This window comes from Phoenix dactylifera, chromosome 1 (genome assembly GCF_009389715.1).
Source record: "Phoenix dactylifera cultivar Barhee BC4 chromosome 1, palm_55x_up_171113_PBpolish2nd_filt_p, whole genome shotgun sequence".
NCBI lineage: Eukaryota > Viridiplantae > Streptophyta > Magnoliopsida > Arecales > Arecaceae > Phoenix > Phoenix dactylifera.
The window spans coordinates 14,913,852-14,936,793 of record NC_052392.1 but is presented as its reverse complement, the minus strand read 5'-3'; the positions used below and the strand labels follow the sequence as shown (position 1 = coordinate 14,936,793).

Genomic DNA, 22,942 nt, shown 5'->3' with positions numbered 1-22,942 from the left:
AATTATTGACTCTCCTCCAAATGAGGAAGAGAATGATCGGCTAGAACTTGTAATTTGGAGGAATTTAAGAACTAAGACCTGATGGTCCCGCGCGGTAAGAAGAACTAAGACCTGATGGTCCGCCGCGAGCGAGTCCGCACGCGCCAGCTGGCAGCCATGCGCCCAATCCCAGTCCCTCTCGGACTGGGACTCTCCCAGCCAGGACGCGCGACCCGGTCAACCGGGACATGCGTCTCGTGCGCCCAGTCCGCGAGATCCAAGCCGTCCCAACCCTCCATCACCCACCATCCAATGGCCAAAGACCAAGTCAATATCCAACTGCAGGAGGACTTTTCTTGGGTGATTTTCAGCCATTGATCTCGTGCCAAATCGACGGAGGAGAAGCCTTGGATCCATGGGAAGACGGTTTTCCATGTTTATCTTAAGGAGGGTTACTTAGTTTTGTCTAGGGTTTTAGCCTATAAATAGAGTTGTAAAGGGCCATTGTGGGGCATCCCAGAGTGATCCCAGAGTTATTCCAAAGTTGTGTTCTCTTGTGAGAGAGTCAGCCGTAAGGCTTGGACGACCTTGTGCCGATTTCAGTCTAGGGGTTAGGCCTTATGCTTGGGCTATTGATGGGTTAAGCCTTCAATAGATTTCGGTCCTTAGATCTTGTGTCTAGGACTTGGGCTAATGGTAGATACATCAATCTTCACTAGATTGGGCTAGGAAGGGATCTCTTCAATCCCTTGCTAGATTTCTTTTGTTTTCATTGTTCTTGTTATTTGTTTTTCAATTGAGTGGAATAGAATTCAGTTTGCTTTCATTTTGATCTTTGTATTGAGTTATTCCACCGGCGTTGCCTACGGTCGGTCCATCCTCAGCGGTTTTTGAAGGCGCACGCAAGGAGCGCGAGGAAAGGGGCATGGTGAGGAGCTTTGGACCGTGAGCCCCCATTAATTGGTGCTTTCATTGAGAGGGGCTAGAACTTGGATCCCAATGGGTGTAAATTTAGTTTGTACTTAAATTTCATCAGCTATTTTGTATAACAGCGTCAAAAATTATGCTACCGATAGAATCAATATTATGTTGTAGAGCATAACAGATTCCTTTGCCCAAAAGCAAAGAACTTAATGCTACTAGACCATCATATCTAACTGAAAGAATTATGGTTGAGAAGTTCATAAAGTAGGCTTAGTAGGGGCAAACTAGAAAAAAAAATAAACAAATTTTGAGCTAGAAGTTCAACTCTAAATCTAAATCAAAAAGGTAAACTAAAAGCTACTTTATGAATTATGGTTGAGAAGTTCATAAAGTAGGGGCAAACTAGAAAAATAAATAAACTAGAAGTTCACTCTAAATCTAAATCAAAAAGGTGATACCTGAAGTGAATAATCTCTTCTTCTTGGGTAATGGTGCAAATTGGTTATTATCAATAAAACAATTTTCAGCTAAGGGCATGTCCATATGTATAACTTAAAAAGCAGTTCACCATCAACATCATGATGATCATGTTGAACGGCTTTTTAAGCTACATATATGACCATGCCATATATTAGAAGTCATTATGCATAGTTTAAAAAGTAGTTACATTACTGAACACAAGGAATATTGATATTCAAGCAGCATACTGTTGGAAAATTCTAAAGGAGATATTAAAACAAACCAACAAGGTGCTAGAGGCTGTACATCATTAGCTTGTTTTTGTATCTCCTCAACAAGTTCTGCTCCACTGCATTGCTTCTGTCTTACGTCTAGTAATTCCTGGAGTTTTACATTATATAATGCAGACATAAGAAGCAAGTTTCAAGCATATCCTTGAAACTTAAATCAAAAACTATAAACAAAAATGAGGCCTGCAATGTTGTATGGCTCAAAATGTTGGGTAATAAAGTGGACCTGAGAAAATAAGTTAAATGAGGAGGAAATAAGGATGTTGAGATGCTTGTGAGGAAAAAATTGGAAGGACGGAATGAAAAATAAGTACATTACAGGAGTTGCAATAGTTGCACAAGTTAAAGACAGAATTGAGATTGATTGAGACAATACAGATTATTTATGGCAAAGAACTGGGGCTTCAGTAACTAAGAATATTGAAATCTTTCTGAAAGTACATAGGCAAAGGAAGGTATGCACGAGTTAACATGGTTGAAAACCCTGAAGTAAGCATATGGACAAGCTTTTAAGTTGAAATAACATCAGAGTAGCCGTAAATAGGAATGCTTGGTGAATGGGTACTCATAAAGCTGATCCCAAATACATAATGCTTGATCATAGTCATTTTATCTAAATGTATGTGTGTGTATGGTGGTCATGGTGGTTGGGGTTGGGGACAGGTATACTAGAGAAGGAAAAGGACCTGCATTCAAAAAAACCAAAGAGGTGGAGAACTATTTATCTATTATGGGCATGCAAAAATGAGTTGAGGACACCTGTGCAATGCAAGATGCTTTAATCTGTCTAAAATTATTTAAAAAGTGGTGAGACAGGAACCAGGATAACATGAATGGAAGTCATCAGAGCACTTGGGAAAGGCTTTGCTTAGAATGAGACTGAGGGCAAGCTCTATGGTTGATAAGTTAAAGGAAGATTAATTTTGCCACCTGTGCAACTGGTGCGGCAATCTTCGCAAAAGAATATTCTGGATCTAATGAATAACCAATACCTGCAACAGAAATCATATTTAGTAAATAAATATGGTACTGATTCTATAATTTATTGCAAGTATTCATATAGATATTTGATGATAGCTTAATAATCGACATGTTAACTAATCATTGCATGCTAATGTCGCACTTTTCCCAAATTTTAACCTTATCTCATAGGAACCCTAGCATAAATAATTACCTATATTTGCCTGAAGGGTTAACTAAAAGGACATATTAGTGTATCTTGTTTACCCATCTTACCATGGCTAATCAATGAAGCCTCTACCTGATCGCCATTTGGGCTGATTAAATTGCTTCACAAGAAAATGTAAAAAAAAAATAGTATAATTTGAAGTTTTTTTTTTGTTTAAATGCAAGAACTATGGAGGCTGGCATTTCAACAAGTCATTTAGTTAGTAAGGTCTTTGACTCGGTCCAAATCCAAACAATTTCTGATTAGGGAGTCATTCGGTACTTTGTTTCTTTTCTAGAATGGATTTTATTGGATTACAAGTCCAACCAGGAATCCTTTAGCTCTTTGATAAGTTAGCCAGTCTGTTTTTCTGTGCCACAGCTGCAAGCTGCTAACGCCAACAGCACACCCAGTCCACCACCAGATTAGTGTCATAGAGAGATCAAAACTTGAGTATTTAAACTGTAGCCTGAAGTCAACTTTTACTGGGGTTTACTTGAATAAGTTATGCAACAAAAATTTCTATCATACCTAGAAAAACTATCACCCCCAATTTATATTGCAACAATATTTTATTGGAATTATTACCATTTTATCACAAAGTATTTCCATTTTTTACATTTGTCATGAAAAAAGAGCAACAAATTTAATAAAATTAAAAACTAAGTGAGCTTCAGGTCTTTCCAATTGAAGTTGACAAATTGAAATATTTAATTTATCTAATAGATCAAATAATTTTTGAAGTTCTAAGTTTGTAGAAAATTGGTGGGACATAGCTTTTCTCTTATATTTGTGAATTCTTTGCCTGATTCCATAAAACTAAGAATTTATTGAAGAGTACCAAAAAAATGTGATTTTCAAGGTCTTATAATTCCCACTAAAGATGCTAAACCTAACCATTCTACAAAAATAACATGGATGCAATCTCAAATTTCAAATCTAATTTAACTTGATCGGGATGAAAAACGGAAAGAGGGCGGACCCTGACAACATTAAGGTTTCTCCAATTGTGACCTGGGTGCCACGTATTCAAAACATGAAAACAAGCTCTCTGCACATGGGAGTAAGGCTGCGTACATTTAACCTTCCCCAAACTGTAGTGTTAGGAGTTTCACGCATTAGGCCGCCCTTTTTTTTGGATAAAAATGGAAATTGAAGGGTTTTGGAAAAGATGAATTGTCCTAAATCAAACAAATCATATAAGCAAGCTTGGGTGGGCAACTCAAGCACTTCGACATAGTTATTTGCATCAACCAGTATCATTACATATCTCTAGATACATGTCTATATAGCATGTACGCAACTCTACTGCAATCCAAATTGCATGGTTAAGTACCACACACAACAAAATAATATGTACCATTGCATAATCTTAGAAATTGGACCGATCAATAAAATGTAATGGGAAAAACCAAAGGAAAAGCATTTGCACAAATTAACATACTTGAGATATTAGGAGGGAACTCAAAATAGAGGCATTGCATGCTTTATATTTCCACAAAAAAGTAGCACACGTGGGCACAAAAAGTGACATCAGCCAACCTTTTACCCTTCAACATTCCTACACTTACGGAACTCTAATCCTAAGAGGTTATAACATGCTTAATCCTCTTTCGGTCATTGCTCCCTAAAGAATTACATTTAGACCATCCAAACCATATAAAAAATGTAACTACCTAATAAACTCCTCTACTAATAAGACTTGTGCAATATTAGATCTCTATCATATATTTTGCACATTATAGCCTCCACCCCTTATAAGTTAGTCCGCAACAAGGTACGTCGTCTCAGTACCGGTGCCATCCTATTCTGTGTTGGTACGCCTAGTACAGAGCCGGTTCGGCGTACCAAGTGTCGGTACGCCCTCCATACTGCATACCATTACTGAATTGATACGGTACGGTACGCTCCGTCCCATATGGTTTGGTATTGTGTGGTGTACCTTCATCTGCAGTAATGTTACTGATTCTCATATGACAAGGATTCTAGAGGAGACTTCATAACAAGATCTAAAAACTTGGCATCTTTTTTTATTTCAACCGGATCAAATGAGTTTTGATTTTTCCAATACCAATGGTTTCAATTCAAGTCTCAAGATCTTAATGTAAAAAATAATAAAAACTCACATTAAAAAATCAAAACACGAAGGAGAAAAGCTAAGCATTTTAGACATCATTCCACCGTATGTCATATAGTTTCAAGTTTCAACTTTCAAATCGCCACTTGTATGCTTTAAAGTTTCCACAGTTTGGCACTTTTAAAAATTATAAAAAAACATTAAAGAGAAAAAAAATACAGAAATATATAAATTTTAAAGAAAATTTTGAAATATAAATTATATACTATATAACATTAGGCAAAAATATTATACACCAAATACATACATTCATGTCAATTTTTTTAAATAAAAACTTTTTATGAATTCAGGCTGTTATGTGATACTTCATAAGACTTAGTCATGTTTTACAAGATCTTTAGTATGCTTCAATTTAAACAATAACTTAAGAACATATTTTACATACTTTTCCCACAAATATCTTGCCAACAATATTTATGTGCAATAATTCTATTCAAGACCAGCAAGAGTCAAGCTTAATTTTACAATAAATGTTTTTTAGATGCTTAATTTATCATCCAAGAGCAAACAAAAAAATGATGATAGTACAGTAAAATAAGTGTTTTTACCTAAAGTTTTTCAGTCTATGCCCCGCATAGACAAAAAAAAAAGAAGAATGGCCTTGTATTGCAACTTGTAAGTCAGTTTCAGCCGGAACTCAAAACCAAACCCAGTTTTGGATCAGATCAGTTTTGGAGTTTCCAAAGGCACTTCAGATGATGGTAATAAGTTCCCATGAATTCATTTATGGAGTGAGAAACAAGAATTTTGTACTTATTACTAAAACCACTGCTATAGATGTAAGGACTGCACCTTCAAGAGTTGAAAATGCCTTCATGACAAAGGTAATGGAGGATGGAAAACAGAGTGTCCCATCTGTTGCTATTGCAAACAATTCCTGCAAAAAATGACCAAAGTTTCACCCACATATGACAACTTCTTAAGCAGCAAATGTACAAGAATGCTCAGTCTCTTGTTTATCTAAGTTTGCATCGCACCTCACCAATTGTGGCCAAAGTCTGTTGCTGATCGGGTGTCTGAATCAAAATTTTATCCAAGAAAAATTGTATAGACCTCCTCACCTAGATAGCAATAAAAGAAAAGATCAGACTGCATGATGATCTGACTTTTAAGCAAATTATATCCATAATCTGAGCTACAAGTAGCAGGCTATACGAACCGGTGACAAGTCTCCTGTTGGTTCTAGTGTTTCGAGATCAATGAGACATCTTATTACCTGTATGAGAGCAGCTTATTACACCAAACAACACTGTCAAACATAACAACTTGAACAAATAAACAGATGATTTTAGTCAGCATATTTAGCAGTAGGATCTGCTTTAGCATGGTGGTGCTGAAACCTTTTCCCTTAGTAGTTTAAAATACAAGTGATAGCAGCCATTGTAGCACAACTACAAATTCCAGAATATAGGTACCGGTTATCACCGCCCCATTCTAGGCAATATCATACCATATTGGTACCGAACTCCGTAAGGAGTGTACTAGGTCTCAAACCAACCCCATACCGGATGTACCGACACTGTACTAGCATGGTACTAGTATGAGGTTCGGTACCGAGATTACATAAGGCATGTGTTTATATCAAGTACTATAGGAAGGTTCCCGACAATAGTTGTGTACATATCAGATACTTAAACTGATTTTGGATGGTGAATAGTTATTTGAGGGTAAATAGATAAAAGTTTTACTACATTAATAAGGTTGGGGGGGAGCTAAAAAGAATAATAAAAAAAAAAGAAATGAGGTGGAGGGGAGCTAACTTACCTTGTTTTGGGTTGGATTTAGCCTTTGATTGTTAAAATCAGTTGTTTTTTTTTCAAAAATTGCGGGAGGGGGATCCGAACCAGCATGTACCGGTGCGAACTAAGCAGTTCAGAGCGGTTTGACGGATTTTTCAAAAATAAAGGGTTAACTATCCCGATTCTGCCTCGGTTCAGTTCGATACGCCCTGAACCAGGCAGTTCGGCATACCGTGAATAAAACCATTGGTAATCGCTCCCTAATCAGTTAAACAAGTGTCAGAATTATTCATTGTTTGGTTGACATTATGAGTGTAGTGGAATAAGTTCTAGAAAAGTGAAAAAGTAAAGGGAGATAAGAGAAGCTCCCATGGTTAACTTATTTCACCGTCCCTAATGGTAAAGGTAACCAGGTTAGGCTGCTTTTGGGGGCACTGACTGGTTAAGTTTAACATGCCATTTTAGGCTCTTGTTTGGCTGGTTAGACTGCTAACCCACCCGTAACCATCATATAACCAGCATCCAGACAGGGCCTTGTATATGAGCATTAACCAGACTGAAACCATAAACATACAATTTCTTCTGAACTCAAAGGTGATATACTCATCAGAAAAAATTATGTTTCAAGTGTCTTTTTGTATTCAAATTCTGATTATCAAAAGGCATTAATGTCATGCAGTTATCAAGTCGGTGAGTGATAATAAGCTATAATTTGACATCATAAAATTAATATTTTCCAAAAAAACAGTTTGACAAGATACTATCATTGACACTGCACTTAGTCATCTGCAGCTTGTCTAGTATGGCCTCATGTGTCATGTTTACATCTGTTTATAACCTGCTTGTTTCAGTAACTACACACATTATCTTTCATGTAGGCAATCACGATTATCTGAGATACAGAGAGAGTATAGTGTTGACCACTTTCTATAAGAATAACTTTATGTCAGCAAAGCTGACACTATAATGGCAAAAAGGAAGAACATGACAAACATTAATAATGTGTGCATCAGAAAGTTATCCAATGTTTAGAGTAGCACCTGTCTATTAAATACTTATGTATTGTTTGTAAAGAGATGCAACACAACTGTGCAAAAATAAAAGGTACCTTGTTTGCATCCTTTTCATAGACTGCATAGAACAATTCAAGTAATCTCTCCCGAGTGAAAGATTTTATTTCTCCCATCATTCCGAAGTCATAGTAGATGAGTGACCCATCCATGTCAATAGCAATATTGCCTGGATGGGGATCAGCATGAAAGTAGCCAATCTTCAGTATCTGAGTTAGCAGAAAATAGCAGCATGTTAGCATTATAGTCTATTATGATCCTTAATTTCATAGGATATCCCAACAATTAATATACAGTAAATTATAGGTAGATAGACATTAACAAAAATAAGATCCCTAAAAGGGCATGTGAACAACATGGACAACATAATTTGGTTACAAACTGCCTTTCCTGTTTGATAGAAAATCTTGCAATCAATTCCAAAAATCAGTATCTAGTCAAATATTTTGAGTTAAAAAATAATGTTCAAGGAGACCACCAGAACACTTTCAAATTTTAAAAAAAAAAAACAACTGTGGTTGTAATAGTGAAAGCCTGGATATAGTTGCACAGATATAGCTCCACTACCTATGTCATAGTCACCCCACCTCTCCACAACCACCCCGACATAGAATTGAAAAAGTTATAGAAGGTAACAACTATCAACAAAATAAGTAAAATTATAAGAAAATCACACTCCTAAGTGGATAGAAACTGCACCTACAATGCAAGATACAGATGGAAAAAGTTACATATAGTCATGGTGTGGTCTACAAAGCTAAGTTGCAGCCGTCCCTAGCCATCTTTTTTGGTGAAGGCAAGTTGAGATATTATTCTCCCCCTCCAGCATTTCAGGCGGCTAGAGGTGTCTAATTCTACTTCAAAATGTCCCTGGTGTTGGTATCGGTTTGAGAACCTTGATCATGTCCTCCTGGCTTGTCCATTTGCCAGCTCTACTTGGCAGCTGCTTTCACCTACTAATTCCTTTGCTTCCCAATGGATGTCAATTGATCAGCTTCTTCAGGATTTGAAGCAGTTACTATCAATGTCATCTACCATTCCTCAGTGACTCTGCGTATACAGGATGCTAGCTATGGAAAGCCCATAAAGATGTCATCTTTGCAACAATCAACCAGCTTCGAAGAGCTCCAATCTCACTGATTGCCCACAAGGTGAATGAATTCTTGGCTGCTATATCTGCTTTTCCTAAGGTTCACAGGTTAGTTAACATGCCAGCAGGTCCTGGTTATCCATGGTCCTTATGGCCCATAAAGTCCACCTCTAAACACTTAAATTGGGTATCTCTTCCCTGTGGCGTATGGGAGAGCATCCTATTGGCGAGCAGAGGATTAATAATTCAGGATGATCATGTTCAGGTCCTAGTTGTGCAGGCTCAATCCTCCCTATGCGATACGGTTGCTGAAACTGAGTTTCTTTTTGCTCAGGCAGACTCACCTATGTGACGCAAAAGTTGAGTGCATCCCAACTGTGTCCGAGAGCAATCATCCATGGTTACCAACTGTATTTAAAACTGCCCAACACCAACAGAAGCCTGCCATTTTTTATCTTTTTGACATCTGGATGTACAAACAGTTGCTTCCTTTCACAGACACATGCAAATCAGCCACCTGATTGGTCAGCCTCTTTTGGATTTGTACATAGGTCTTGGACATGATTACCCTATTAACCTGATGGATCTTGCAAAGGTTGAAAGGGTGGCTGTATTTTTGAAAGAGTTTGTTCATGACTCCGACAACCAAAAAGAAAGACAATGAAATTCACCATTTACCTCAAAAATGGTTTCAGCCGAAATTTCTCCCATCCTAGTTCTCAACAAGAAATTCACCAGTTACCTCAACTAGAATACTGAAATTATTTACCTGAATCAAGTATGATTCTGTTGCACGTTGAGCAATCAGCAAATGACTAAAGCCCCTTGCATCAATCTGATCGAGATTGTTTATCTTTATGCCTGTTGAATAAAGTGATTATAGTGAATTAATTAGGCATACAATCAGAATGAAAGCTTTGTAAGGTGGTGTAATTTCTTGATCAAGTCAATGCCAGTTACAATTTAGGCTATGCATGTAGGTAGTGACACAGTAACACCAACCTGGAACATATTCCAAGGTCAAGACTCTGGTAGATGTATAATCCCAATGGATGAGCTACAAAGGAAAAGTCATTATATGCTGTTAGATAAAAACATCCGAGATTCCAGTACCAAGAGCGACATAAAGGAAGAGTTTCTTCAAGAGAAGGAAGCAGAAACCTAAATGAAAAGGTCTCATAGTGCAAGAACATACAGGTACACGAACCCACTTTATGTTTCTAAATTCTCGACGAAATCTATCAGCATTCTTTCCTTCATTGATATAATCAATTTCTTGATACAAACTCCTGAAAGTCCACAATATATTGCGAGGATGGCCACATTATAGGAGAACAAAGTTACATACACCATTAGGAAATCAAAGCTGGTTCATTCATTCATGCAAGAAAGAGATAAATATAAACAAAAAAGAATCCTGAGGTTCAAAATACTGCAAGGATGGTCAAATCAGAAAAGGGGGAAAAATCCTTAGAGCACCTAAAAAGGTCAAAATTAGTTAAATTGAAGATAAATGCAAAAATTCTTAACTTCCTCAAAGCATTATATCTGAGAAATAGTCTTCAAACTAGCATGAAGACAATAATATATATATATATATATATATATATATATATATATATATATATATATATATATATATATATATCCAATGATTTGTTAAGTAAAGCAGAAAAAACACCAAAGCAGCTTGTAAAATTTTAAAGGTGATATCACACTAGCACTAATTACATGAAGAAATAGGAGACTCCCTGACATGTTCTCTCAAAGTGATTCCCAGTAGGCTCTCTTTGCTGGCAAAGATAATAGGTTTGGGGAGTTTGAAAAGCGATATTGCAACTTGCTTACCTCTTTTCTTGGCCCGAGAAGAATTTGAGTTGACCTTGGTCCGGAAATATGAGCCTGAAGCCTGAGCCCTGAAGTAGACCCAGTCCAAGCCCGAAGGCCCGTCCTAATCCCCTCTCCTCTTTTTTCTGTTATGCACTCTCCCCCCTCTCCCTTCCAAGCGCGTCCCTCTCCCCTAATAGCTTCTCCCAATCTCTCTCACGCCTCCTCTCCCACCCCCCACCCCCTCTTCCAATCTGTCTCCCTTGCAATCTCAATCTCTCCCTCCCTCCCGATCTCTCTCTCCTCTCTCTTCCCCAGTGCATTCGCTCTCTTGTTTTGCCTCGGATAGAAATAGTCTTGGACGGCCGGCTCAATTGGGCTTCGGGGCAAGCTTGAGTTGGACACATGCTAGTATAATTTGAAAAAAAATAAGGCCTCCAGACTTGAAATTCAAAATTTTCTAGACCAGGCCCAAGCTGCATGGAAACATGACCCAACCTAGCCCAATTCCAAATCTACAACTGCACCTATCTAGAACAACAGTTACCTAAAGGGATAGGCATTCAAAGTCCACATCACCATCAACCACTTATGTCCTCATTACGAGATGATGCATTTGGCATATGTATTTTAGATACTACATTAGATTAGGATATATGTCTAGTTAGGGCTTGTTTGGATACATAGGTTGGTCTTACTATGGAATTGAACAACTTTGGTATGGAGTTATATTGTAGCAGAATGCCAACTATTCTCCATAATAGCTAAAACTTCAATTCTTGGACTTTCTTAGTATCAAACGAAGTCTCTCGCCTCTTGTCTACAAAGATTTACCAATTTTTAAGAGGGACAAGGGGGGTTATATTATACCAATTGCTGAAATAAATAAGAGTTGGTGGAGATAGTGAAATACATCAGAAATTTTCTGCAATACCATGTTCATAACACTCTAGGCTCTAAAAGCAACCAAAATAAGAAATAGGAGAAAATGGAAAGTAAAGTTTGATTTTACTTTCACAGTCGTAATTTTATTAACTTCATTAGAAAACAATTAGTGAAGATATTGCACGCAGAAAGAATATGCAAAAATCATTGGAAGTCACATATGAGGTGACTCGCCCATCCCCAAGGCATGAATAAAATGAGATTCAAAGAAAACTTCAGTGGGAAAAGAGAAGAAAAAACAATGGTGAGAACAGATTACTGATCCAACTTATGGTTCATTCATTTATACTTATATCAGATTCATAGCATAATCTGAATCACAGATATTTACATCTAGCAGTGTGCGTCAATTCTGTAAGATAATGTTTCAGAGCAGAAAAGGTATTTAGTGACTTCTCTAGTAGCTTTAGGACTCTGTTGAGTTATTCATCCATAAGATGGCTAAGATGCACAAAAAATCATGTGTCAGAAGAGAGATTCAGTTTCAAAATAAGGTTTATATTTTCAGTTTTACTGCTGATGTCTCCAATGCAAGCTTTTAGCCTAAACCAAACTCAGTTTAAGATTTTCTATGTTACATTACATATTTTCTGTACTACGCTACGAAGTTTGGCTATAATTATGGTTCTATGAGAACAATTTCATCAAGAAACCATTGCTCAACCAAGACTCATCATAACAACATCATTGAAATAGGATCTATTTGATAGTACATCCCTTCATTAATTGGAATTACATTTATCAATTCCTCCAAAAGATTCTAGCTTTCTAAGCGAGGACCCTTGACTTTTGAAAGAATAAAATGAAATTGCATCTTCAGCAATCGAGAACAGCATGGATGATTGCCATATTTTTATCCAGTATTACAAAAGAAACAGACGTGGCATAGATGATATTCTTTGACTGATTTAGCAAGATCTAGAGGTTTAGTGGTGAATTAACATAAGGTGAAAGGGAGTAGACATTTTGCATATCAGAATAGAGAATCATGAAACTTGTACAAAAAAAATAAAAGTACAATAAAATGATATCCCTTATTACCAAATCACGAAACAAAATTCTGACTACTAAAAATATCAGTGGCATATGAAACCTTTGATGCTGATGGCATCCAATTAAGAATCATAAATGCTTAGAATAAAACAACAGTCATAGCAGGATTAGAGACAACAATCCCAGTCATAGTTTCAACAGCATCGAGGGAAATCAAAGGAGCGAAATACTTACTTGGAGCACTCATCATATATACCTATCCAATCCCTTGTAGGACCTCCAAACGTCTCACTTCTCTGAAAATACTCAGCTACTAATTTCAAATTTCCTGGGGAAAAAAGAGGCATAATATTTGAAGTAACTAATACAATAACATATAGAAATCTCATTGAACTAAAACCAAGGTACGCGGAACCGACCGAACCGATGTACCGGTGGAGACCGGTACTGGTTGAAACCGGTTCCGGAAAAAAAAAAAAAAAAGCACGGACGCGCGCGCGTCCGCGTTATGCGACTGGCATTAAAAGCCCACGCAGGGCAGCACATGGGCTCGCTGCCCCGCGTGGGGCGCGTGATTCCCCGCGCATGGACCGCAGTTTGCACCAAGTGGAATGCGCACGGGCGTGAGTCAGCGTGCGTTTCCCCACTCGCGCCCACGCGCGGGCATCCCTCAGCCTCTCTCTCTCTCTTTTTCTTTTTTTTACCCTTCTCCTCTTCTTCTTCCCGAGCCTCTCTTTTCTTCCCCTCTCTCCTGCTCTCTTCTCCTCTCTTTCTCCTTTCTCCCGCGAGCAAGGGAGGTCGTCTTCCCCGCGAGGTGCTCAGGAGGAAGAAAGAGACCCGGTAGCGCAAGAGAGGTCTTCTTCCCCTCTCTCCTCCTCTCTTCTCCTCTCTTTCCCCCTTCTTTCCTATGAGCACCGGTGCGGTTCGCACCGGTACAAGCAAAGAACCATTCGGTTCCGACCCCAAAGATACCATGGCCGTACCATACCGGTGGAGGCCGGTACCAGTATGGTATAGGCTGAACCGGTCGGTTCAGCAGACCTTGACTAAAATACAACTAAAGATCAAATATTTTGGCAACTAGATTCATGCGCATCCACAATTGAAATACCTCTTCTTCATAATTTTGCACCAAGAAGCACAAGAACCATTAGTCAAACCTTTACAGGAGTAACAAGAAAGCAGAAATAAACTTTGATATGTAAAAAAGCAGCAAGTTTTGAGGGGACATAAAGATAAATATAAATAGCAGCAAAAGGACACACATTCTACAAGTAAAGCACCATGCTAAGGTTTGCATGTATTGAAACCATGTATGTATTCTATATCATAAGCATCATTGCAGAGAATGAGCGAACGCTTAGACTAACAGCAAGAAAACATGTTCATACTAGTGTATGCACAATATAATATGTCGTGACACCTCATTCTCTCCGTGAAAGTTTCATCACATCTAGCAACCATGACGTCAAAATTATCATGATGCTAAAGGGTTTGGTTCTCTTACTTAAATCAATATCGAAAAGGTTTTTGAGACCTGGCCTCTGAACTTTAACAGCAACTTTCTCTCCATTATGCAGGATCGCTCGATGCACCTAGGGGAAAAACATTTATAGAGTCAAATCAGAGATCTGAGAAATCCTCGGAAACTTTGCCTTACAATTAAAGAATGTTTAGTGGTCAAAAAAGAGGACTAAATGCATAAGAAGGTAGCAAGATTCAATCACTGGTCTTAGTTCCAAGGGAAGGCCCAAACCTGCAATATGCAAAGCAGAGAAGCAGATTAGATTATCAATCCAGTTAGGGAACCACTTCAAAACTAAAGAGGTGCTAATGATATTATTTTACAATTAGAAGCAGAAAATTTATGTGTGCACATGTGTCTACATACTTATATACGCATTTATGTGTGTTTGTGTATCTTTGCATGTATGTAACCATGTCTATATGCATTTTTGGGCATTTTTTGACTGCTATCGAGCTAAAAACACTTAAAAGAAAAACATCTTTCTGTGGGCACGAACTGTCATGCGTTGTCACCAAAGCCTTTCTTCTCTAACTAGAATACAAATATTTTCCAAGACAAAAAATAAAAATAAAATTAAAACATAGAATACAAAACAAGTGATACGAAAATCCATTAAGTTTTCACCGTAGCATTGTGGAGCAAGAATTGACTGAAGTTGAAATTTAATGTCAGGAATAAGAGTTGCCACTGCATGGAGCAAGCACCTGGCCAAGACTAGCTGCAGCTATGGGTCGATCTTCAAACTCCTTGAATAATAGATCGACTGGAGAACCCAACTCGCTTAGTATTAAAGCTCTTGCTTTTTCAGGTGAGAATGCAGGTACACGATCCTGCATAAAGGGTAAATAAACTTCAGGAGGTTGCCATGAGAACTTTATAGGTGGATGGGTGAGCATGTGAGTCTGGTTGTGCATGTGGATGGGGGGTTAGGTTGCTTAAAAGATGCTACTACAGACCAAATATCTGAGACAAACAGCCATTCAACATGGAAAACAATAATCATTGATGCATCCAAATTGAGAGGATAGACTACATATATATATATATATATATATATATATATATATATATATATATATATATATATATATATATATAAATGTATGTATGTATATGTATATGCCAAAGGAATAGAATAAAAACTAATACATGGACAACACAAAACAGAAGTCAAGAGTTTGTATGACCAGATTTCAATGGATGGACAACCAATCTGCTTAACTGCAAAGTAGTATATACACCATGTAGACCGCATTACCCTCTTCACTATCGCAAATTGATAAAACAAGCGAAATCAGTGGCAGAGTGATTTCTATGTTATACAATGAATATACAACAAAATGATGACTATACGACAAATACCTGCAATTTTGCAAGCTCATCTACAAACTCTCTGGGGAATAAATCAGATCTTGTTGAAGAAAACTGCCCCAATTTGACGAAAGTTGGCCCAAGTTGTAAAATTTGTTCTCTCAACCATGAAGCAGTTTTCTGCCTTCTGATTTTCTGTATAAGGAGATGCTTATTCAAAATCCAAACATAATTATATAAAACCAGAACTTTCAAGTATAAAAATCAAAATCAAGAGTCAAAATAACCAAAATTGACATAAGGTACCCGGACAAAATTTTTCCACCAATATCTGAAAAATGAATTAAGAGAGAGTAGTAAAAAACATATTTTTTATATGCCTTTAGTATCAAAAGTTCCACATGAGAAAAGGAGCAAAGTTAATTTAGAAGGTGGTGATGTTAGATTTGGACTTAAAGATCCCGTTATCATGATGTGGTAATTTACTAAGCAGTGCAGAGTGTTCTTGTTACAACCCTAGATCTCGCCCAAAAAGACTAGCTAGAAGGTGTTTTTGGGTTCTTTGATCTTGTATAAGTACGTAAGATCTACTCAGCAAATAAGCGATGTGAGACTAAACACACAACCGCACAGGTCCTCACACACTCCCTCTAATTAAGCTCCAGCGTCCTCATCAGATTCCTACACCCTAAACTCTAAACCCCAAATTATTTAAATCCAATCACAAACACTACGATCAGCTTGTGGTCAGCTCAAATATACTCGTGCTGCAGTATCTCTTAGTCTACATAGGTCATGGCCCGATCTAATACTATTTATAATAACTCAGAACTTCACCCAAAAAGACTAGCTAAAAGGTATTCTTTGGATTTCTTGATCTTGTATAAGCACCCAAGATCTACCGAGCGAATAGTCGATGTGGAACTAAACACACATCCGCACGGGTCCTCACAGTTCTCCAGTTTTTTAACTCGCGATATAACAGAAGTTTGCTAGAGATCTGGGCACATACCTTGTGAACCCCTTAAAAGGATCTTAACACCATGAAAACATGAGTTTTACTATTCAACACTACGGTGATCCAACTAGCAAGAAGATAAGTTGTCACTGAGGTTTTAAAGCATACCTGCTCCTCCTCCGTAAATCCACCGAGGTATGCCCATTTCGCATTGTCAAAGAGAACCCGCAGGCGTAAAGTGAGCAAAAATATCCAAATGTCTATAGTCCTTCGCCAGGCACTGTAGTTGTCCTCGGCCCAGCTGAAACCCTCCTCTGAAGGCAGAACTTTTAACTCATCCGTGAAAGGAATCTCCTGAAAAGTCCTTTTCTGAGTTTTAGCAAGAGCAGATGATGTCCGGTCCCTTTTAACCAGCTTCGCTCCATCAGCAGCTACCTTTGACCCATTCACTGACCCTAGCTTTTGACGAGAAGCACCCTTGCTTCTCATCAATTCCTTCGTTGAGACCATCTTGGTATCCCGTCCAGCGCCATACCTACCAGCTCCCATCCGACATGCTTCCACTAGAAACCTAGGAAGAGTTTTTGTTGATGTGCAACTGTTTGCCGATGCTTCCAACCTTGAGAATTTCGGGCTGGAGATGGACCCAGTGAAACTAAAACGGTCATTTATTAGTCGTCCTTGATCTACATGCTTAAAGCAACGATGGAAGCAGCTATCTGAAGCCAGTATTGCCGCCATCAGAGATCAGGACCTGAGGTCGGAGGCCCTGTAAACAATATCCAAATATACACACTCAGGAGGGTAAAAGAAAAAAGTTAAAACAAAGGCAACTCTTCATGACACTTTTTTTTGTGCATAAAATTTAATATAAGAATACTATTGGAATAATTACAAAAATCACCTGTCAGAATTTATTTTTTTTTTTTTTTTGATGGAAATGGAAGTAGTCGGAGACTACCACCAAAATTTACTGATAAAAGAGAAACTATATGTTTGCGTAACTGATGGAGGAGGATGATTTACAAAAGGATTGAAGAACTCAGACTGAAACAGAGTTGTGAGAGTTTCCGCCTAGATTAAAAGGAAAAAAGCTAAAAGCTAGTAAATTAACTTGCTAGACCGCTATTCCAATCTGCACCAGACCAACAAGATGAGACAGTAAGAGAAGGAAAGAAAAGAAAATAAAAGAACTAATCTTTATAATGTATGATTCCTCGTAATTGAAATCATGTAGCCTTCTAACTCAAATCACAAACCACGACTTCAAGAAACAAAAAAAAGTAGAAATGGAGAAGAAAAAAGATAAAAACACTTTAATCCAATCACCTCTGACCTCCTAGAAGCGAAATTCTGTCTTAGCATCATTTACAATCTGTCCCTCATTACAAAATGTATTGAACAGGAAGAAATAACCCATCTAGCATAGCTTTTAGTACGTCAGAAAGTACTTTCTGATCTTTCTGACCCTCCAAAAGTATTTGTGGATGAAATAGAGGTGTTTGATAAAAAATTCGGAAAGTTATTTAAGCTTTGCGAGAAAGCTAAAACAGCTTCTTGGAAATGGAGCCTTTTCTAAAAAGTACTATTAGCATGCATCGAAAGTTGTTTTGATTTATTATTTTTTGACCAAAATAACCATGATAAAATATTATAATTACAAAAAAATGTCCCTTTTATATTTATTAATATATAATGATGATAATTATACTATTTTATATCTTTATTATTGTATTATACTATAAATTTAATATAATATTATTATATTATAATAAATTGATATGTTGTGTTATATAATATCAAATTATGTTATATTATTATGCTATATTATATAATATTATATTACTATATTATAATAATAATATATTATATTGCAATATTATTATACTATATTATATATTTATGTATTAATATATATTATATTTTATTATGCTCTGTTGTATAATATTATGCAATGTCCTTTATGATCATTTGTCATACCAAAAGTACTCTCTCAGTTTGTTTACCAAACACATATTAAAGTTACACAACATTTTAGAAATATAGTTACCAAATATTAAATAGCTTTTTATAAAAGCTCTACTTCAAAAAGCTCTACCAAATAAGGCCTATAACTCATCACAACCACTATAACATCCAAACCAAGGTTGGCTCTAATTTAGATACCCACCAAACCATCTCCAGTTTCACAATACATAGGAAGAACAATCTATAGAGGACCTCTTATAAGGGGAAAAACTTCCAATCCACAAAACTCTATGCCCCAAGAAAACCTCGAATGTAGACATCTAACTGGCTAACAAAAACTATTTCAATCTACATCAATCCAGCATAATGAGAGAGAAAAGGAAAAGGGGAAGGAGGAGCCGAGGAGGACGAGGAATCAATCTTTTATCATATCTCCATCTGTATCTATCTGTGAGAAGGAAAAGGAAGGAAAGGAGAAGCCAGGGACTGATTTTATAGTGTTCGCGGTCCCTACGAACTGAAATCCTTTTTTCTTTCTGACCCTGTGCGGTCTCTTTCTCACCCTATGAGGCGTAGCCTCACGTTAAGGCGGCGCGACTCATTGCCCCAGCCTGGAGAGAAGAAGGAGGCCCGAAGCCTGTTCCAAAGAAGAATCGGGGCAGAGCCCTGTTCGAAATCGAGATGGAGACAGATGTCTCATTCTCAACCTCAAAGACCGGCGAGCTTCGCCGGCTATTTTAGCCACAATACCATCCTCTCTCGAGAGGCATTCTGCCTCCCTCCCTCTCTCTCGTTTATTTGGACTTTTTGCCGCCGTCCGCTGTGCCGTCACTGGGCTCATCGCCGCCCCAGCAAAACCTTGCCGGAGACGAGATATGAAGCACCCCAACCGTATATATTTTCTTCTCCGGCCTTCCTCCTTCTCTATTGAACCATTACCGGTCGGATTCCATCGAGGAATTGCCGGAAATCGAGCCAAGAACACCGCCCTTGTTTTCTTTCTCTTATTCTTTTTCCAACCATCCTTGCCATCGGTGCTTACTGCCGAAGTCTCTGGCAGGTCCCCTGCGTCGGCCCATGGCCGTCATCGGAGCCCCAGCCGCCGGCGAGCGAGCTGGGTATCAGGATCCACCGAGCCAAAGGACGCCTCTGCTCGGCCTGGTTTCCTATTTCCCCCTTATCTCTCATCAACCGCTCGTCGCTACTGCTTGCTGCCGGACCTCCGGCTGTGCCGCCGCACCTCGCCGGACTATCACCACCCCTTTTTTTTTTGATCAAAAATAGGAGGGGAGGGGGAGGGACCAGCCCACCCGCGTAGCAGCCCCATTACTGGGCCCCCTTCCACCAGGGAATGTTCGATGCAGGCAGCTAGTTTTCGCATACCCTCCCCGACCCGTGGGCTCACCCCACTGGGTTCACCGCCTCACGTGTGGGTACGTCACCCCAGCGCCACCTCAATACAAGTGGAAGGAAAGCATAACCGCCAACAAGCCAGCCGGGCGTGGGGCATCCGGTCCCCTACTTTAATCGACGCCCGCGCGTTTCGAACCCGGGCAACTTGGGCGGAATTATCGCCCCCTTACCACCATCACCACCCCTTCCCTTCCCACTCTTTGTTTTAGAAAGAGGCCACAGTATGCTCCCCGTTTTGCCCCGGGAAAACAAACAGGAAGAAAAAAAGGAAAAGGGCAAAAGAGAGAGAGAGCGAGAGAGAGACCTCGCCTCTCTCTCTCGTCCTCTGCTTTCTTCGCCTTTCTTCGCTATCAATGGATCCTAGAATGTCCCTCTCCCCACCTATGATGATCACGACAAGGGTCTTGCCCCTAAAAGCAGCGTATCAGGCCCACCTTGGCCTTTGTTTCACGCACAATTAAATTCTATTGTCATCAATCTCTATTAATTTATTTACCCTAACTTGATTTATAATTTATAATTTGATCAACTTCACTATTTTGACTGGACCGATCTAGGTTGCCAGGCACTATCGCCTAGCCAGCCCAGTCCCTCCTCTATCTTTTTTCCATATTTTTTTCATCATTATTTTAATTTTCCATCGATATTCTTTGATTGTTGGAGTTGGAACTATGTAAGAAAAATGCCTAAACAAGAAGATGTCCCCCAAAAGGGAAGTATGATATGATTTATAAGGGAGATTTTGAGGGAAAAAAATTTAAAATTATTTGAATTTGTCAGAGTACTTGTGAGGTAAATAATGCTTCACTTTTTCTAGATTTATCAATAAATTATAAAATATTTTTTTCATTGAATGTTGAGTCGTATTGTGGTTTATAAAGCATAGTATTTTATTATTGAGTATATATGCTTTTTTTTTGAAATATTATGATGTTGCATGATCGAAAATATTGAACTTATTATGGATTATACTTGATCGATTTTGATACTGCATGATTTTTTATATTTTTGTCGAACTGAGATATAAGAACTACATGATTATTTTAAACTCCCAGCCTGATTATGTTGTGGACCTCACAAATAGAGGCTAATACATTGGCACTTGATTAGTTCTAAAAAATTTATATCTCAAGAAGATACGTAGCACACCATAAGAAGATACGTGGTTTCAAAGGATTTCGCTGCAAGAAGATGCATAATATGATGATCCTGCCACAAGAAAAATATGGTCATAGCTCATGACTAATGAGATGTTAGTATTGTTTTGAAAGAACTTTGATTTATGAATGAAATTTGAATTTTGAAAAAGACTGAATTTGGCATGTATGATATTTTGATAATACTGTATATTTAGACTTAGTTTTGAACTAATAAATTCTATATACTTATTTTCTATAAATAATTATTTAATTTATTATTTGATTAATCTAGTTAAAGTATCCATTACTTATTAGGTTGTCTAATTCATTATTATATATTTTATTATTTTTACAGATTTTGAGAATTAAACTAGCATGGGGATATGTTTTGAAGAGTGAGTAAAGGATCACACTCGTTAGGTGTGAGTCGCCGATGTACCCAAAAAAAATAGTGAGTAAAGGAGAACTTTGGTCTCTTTATTTCAGACTAAAATTTTACTAAAATTTAATGTAAAATCTTTTGAATATCGTTGGATCTGGTAAGATATTAAAGTTTAGATTTAAATTTTAGAAGTTATTTAATTGATTATTTATTCTACTGCTTGTTTTATGATATCGTGAAGAGATGCCTTGCATGCTTGTAAAAAGAGTTTCAATGATTATGCGGTTGCAGTGATCTTAGCTTGTGATCTTTTTCCCTCAAATCACAAACTGTGACATCAAGAAAACAAGAATAGAGGAACAAAGAAGGATAAAAATGCTTGGATCCAATCACTTGAACACTATCATCCATATCCATGAACAATCTTTCCTTACGTATGATACGCGGCACAAGAAGCAGCAATTTCAGTAGTAAACAACAAACTATCCCCAGTTATGATAGGTACGTAGGAAGAAGAACGATTCGCAAGACACTAAACTCCGACAACCCCAAAAACATAACCGGCCAACAAAAAAGATTTCGGTTCATATCAATCCACCGAACGCGAAAACAAGAAAAAGAAAAGAATCGATTTGTTCTCATGTTTACAATCCCATGAACCGAAGTCAAGAACACTAGCCATGGCATCAAGAAATCGAAAAAAGAACGCAGGGAAAGATCAGAAAAAGAAAGTTCGATACAATCACCTAGGCACCCCTGAGAGCTCTCTCTTCCTTGGTCTCTCCCCGCTCGCGGTAAAAGGAAAACGAACCAGAGCACAGAACAAGATCGATGGAAGAGTGGGAGGGAAAAAGGAAGGCACAGGAGACCCGAAGACACAGACGGGGAGGGCCTAATCAACGGCCCCCGCACGCTATTGGTCGACGTCAAAAGCTTTCTTCCACGTGCCCACATAGTTCATGCGGATCTATCAATTAAAAAAATTTGGGTTACCGCATTCCAACTACCATCTGTCGCCGTTGGCGGTCGCGTGTCCGACTATCTATCCTACAATTGGTGTGCGGGACGCCAAGTACCGCGATCTTAACGGTGCCAAGTGTCAGCAAGGGCGAGCGCTTCTAGGGCACAAATATCGTACGTCGTATGTAAGCGTAATAGACATCCTCTGATCTGATTGTATCGCGCATCCACGTTTTGGGGCGCTGGATTTCCACTGCGAACCTATCAATGGTATACGAATGTTTACACGAATAGTTGCGCACCTTTTTTTTTAGCTGCATGAGGTTTGAATTTGAAGGAATATAATATATATATATATATATATATATATATATATATATATTATCAAACAATAAAAAAAAAAATTGAAATTGGATCCAAGAGGGTGGTTGGGAATGGGATCTCACCGTTTCAGTATGGATCCAAAAGAGAAAGTAAAGAAGCAGCAGGAAAAAGAAAATAAATTTCCGGCACAAAATTTCACCTCCAATTTTGATTAGAGAGAGGCGGTCAGTAGAGGATATGTCGGCGCGCCGTGGATGGCAGGGGAGAAGCAAGAATTTGGGAGAAAAAATGAGAAGAAATAGAGAGGAAAGGGTTGGATCCATCCAGCATATGGTGGT

General features: G+C 38.1%; 1 protein-coding gene across 1 annotated transcript in view; it reads right to left on the bottom strand.

Moving 5' to 3' along the window:
- Positions 1-22,223, bottom strand: part of LOC103723802 (protein ACTIVITY OF BC1 COMPLEX KINASE 7, chloroplastic-like) — a 41,037-nt gene extending 18,814 nt beyond the window's left edge. Inside the window, 15 exon segments of the mRNA XM_008814840.3 lie at positions 1,669-1,743; positions 2,583-2,644; positions 5,750-5,834; positions 5,935-6,018; positions 6,117-6,173; positions 7,805-7,975; positions 9,626-9,717; positions 9,859-9,913; positions 10,052-10,145; positions 12,856-12,949; positions 14,129-14,216; positions 14,854-14,979; positions 15,512-15,655; positions 16,587-17,187; positions 22,067-22,223. Of these exon segments, the coding sequence (XP_008813062.1) occupies positions 1,669-1,743; positions 2,583-2,644; positions 5,750-5,834; positions 5,935-6,018; positions 6,117-6,173; positions 7,805-7,975; positions 9,626-9,717; positions 9,859-9,913; positions 10,052-10,145; positions 12,856-12,949; positions 14,129-14,216; positions 14,854-14,979; positions 15,512-15,655; positions 16,587-17,159 (1,800 nt within the window). The 5' untranslated portion in view covers positions 17,160-17,187; positions 22,067-22,223.
- Between the last annotated feature and the right edge of the window lie 719 nt (positions 22,224-22,942).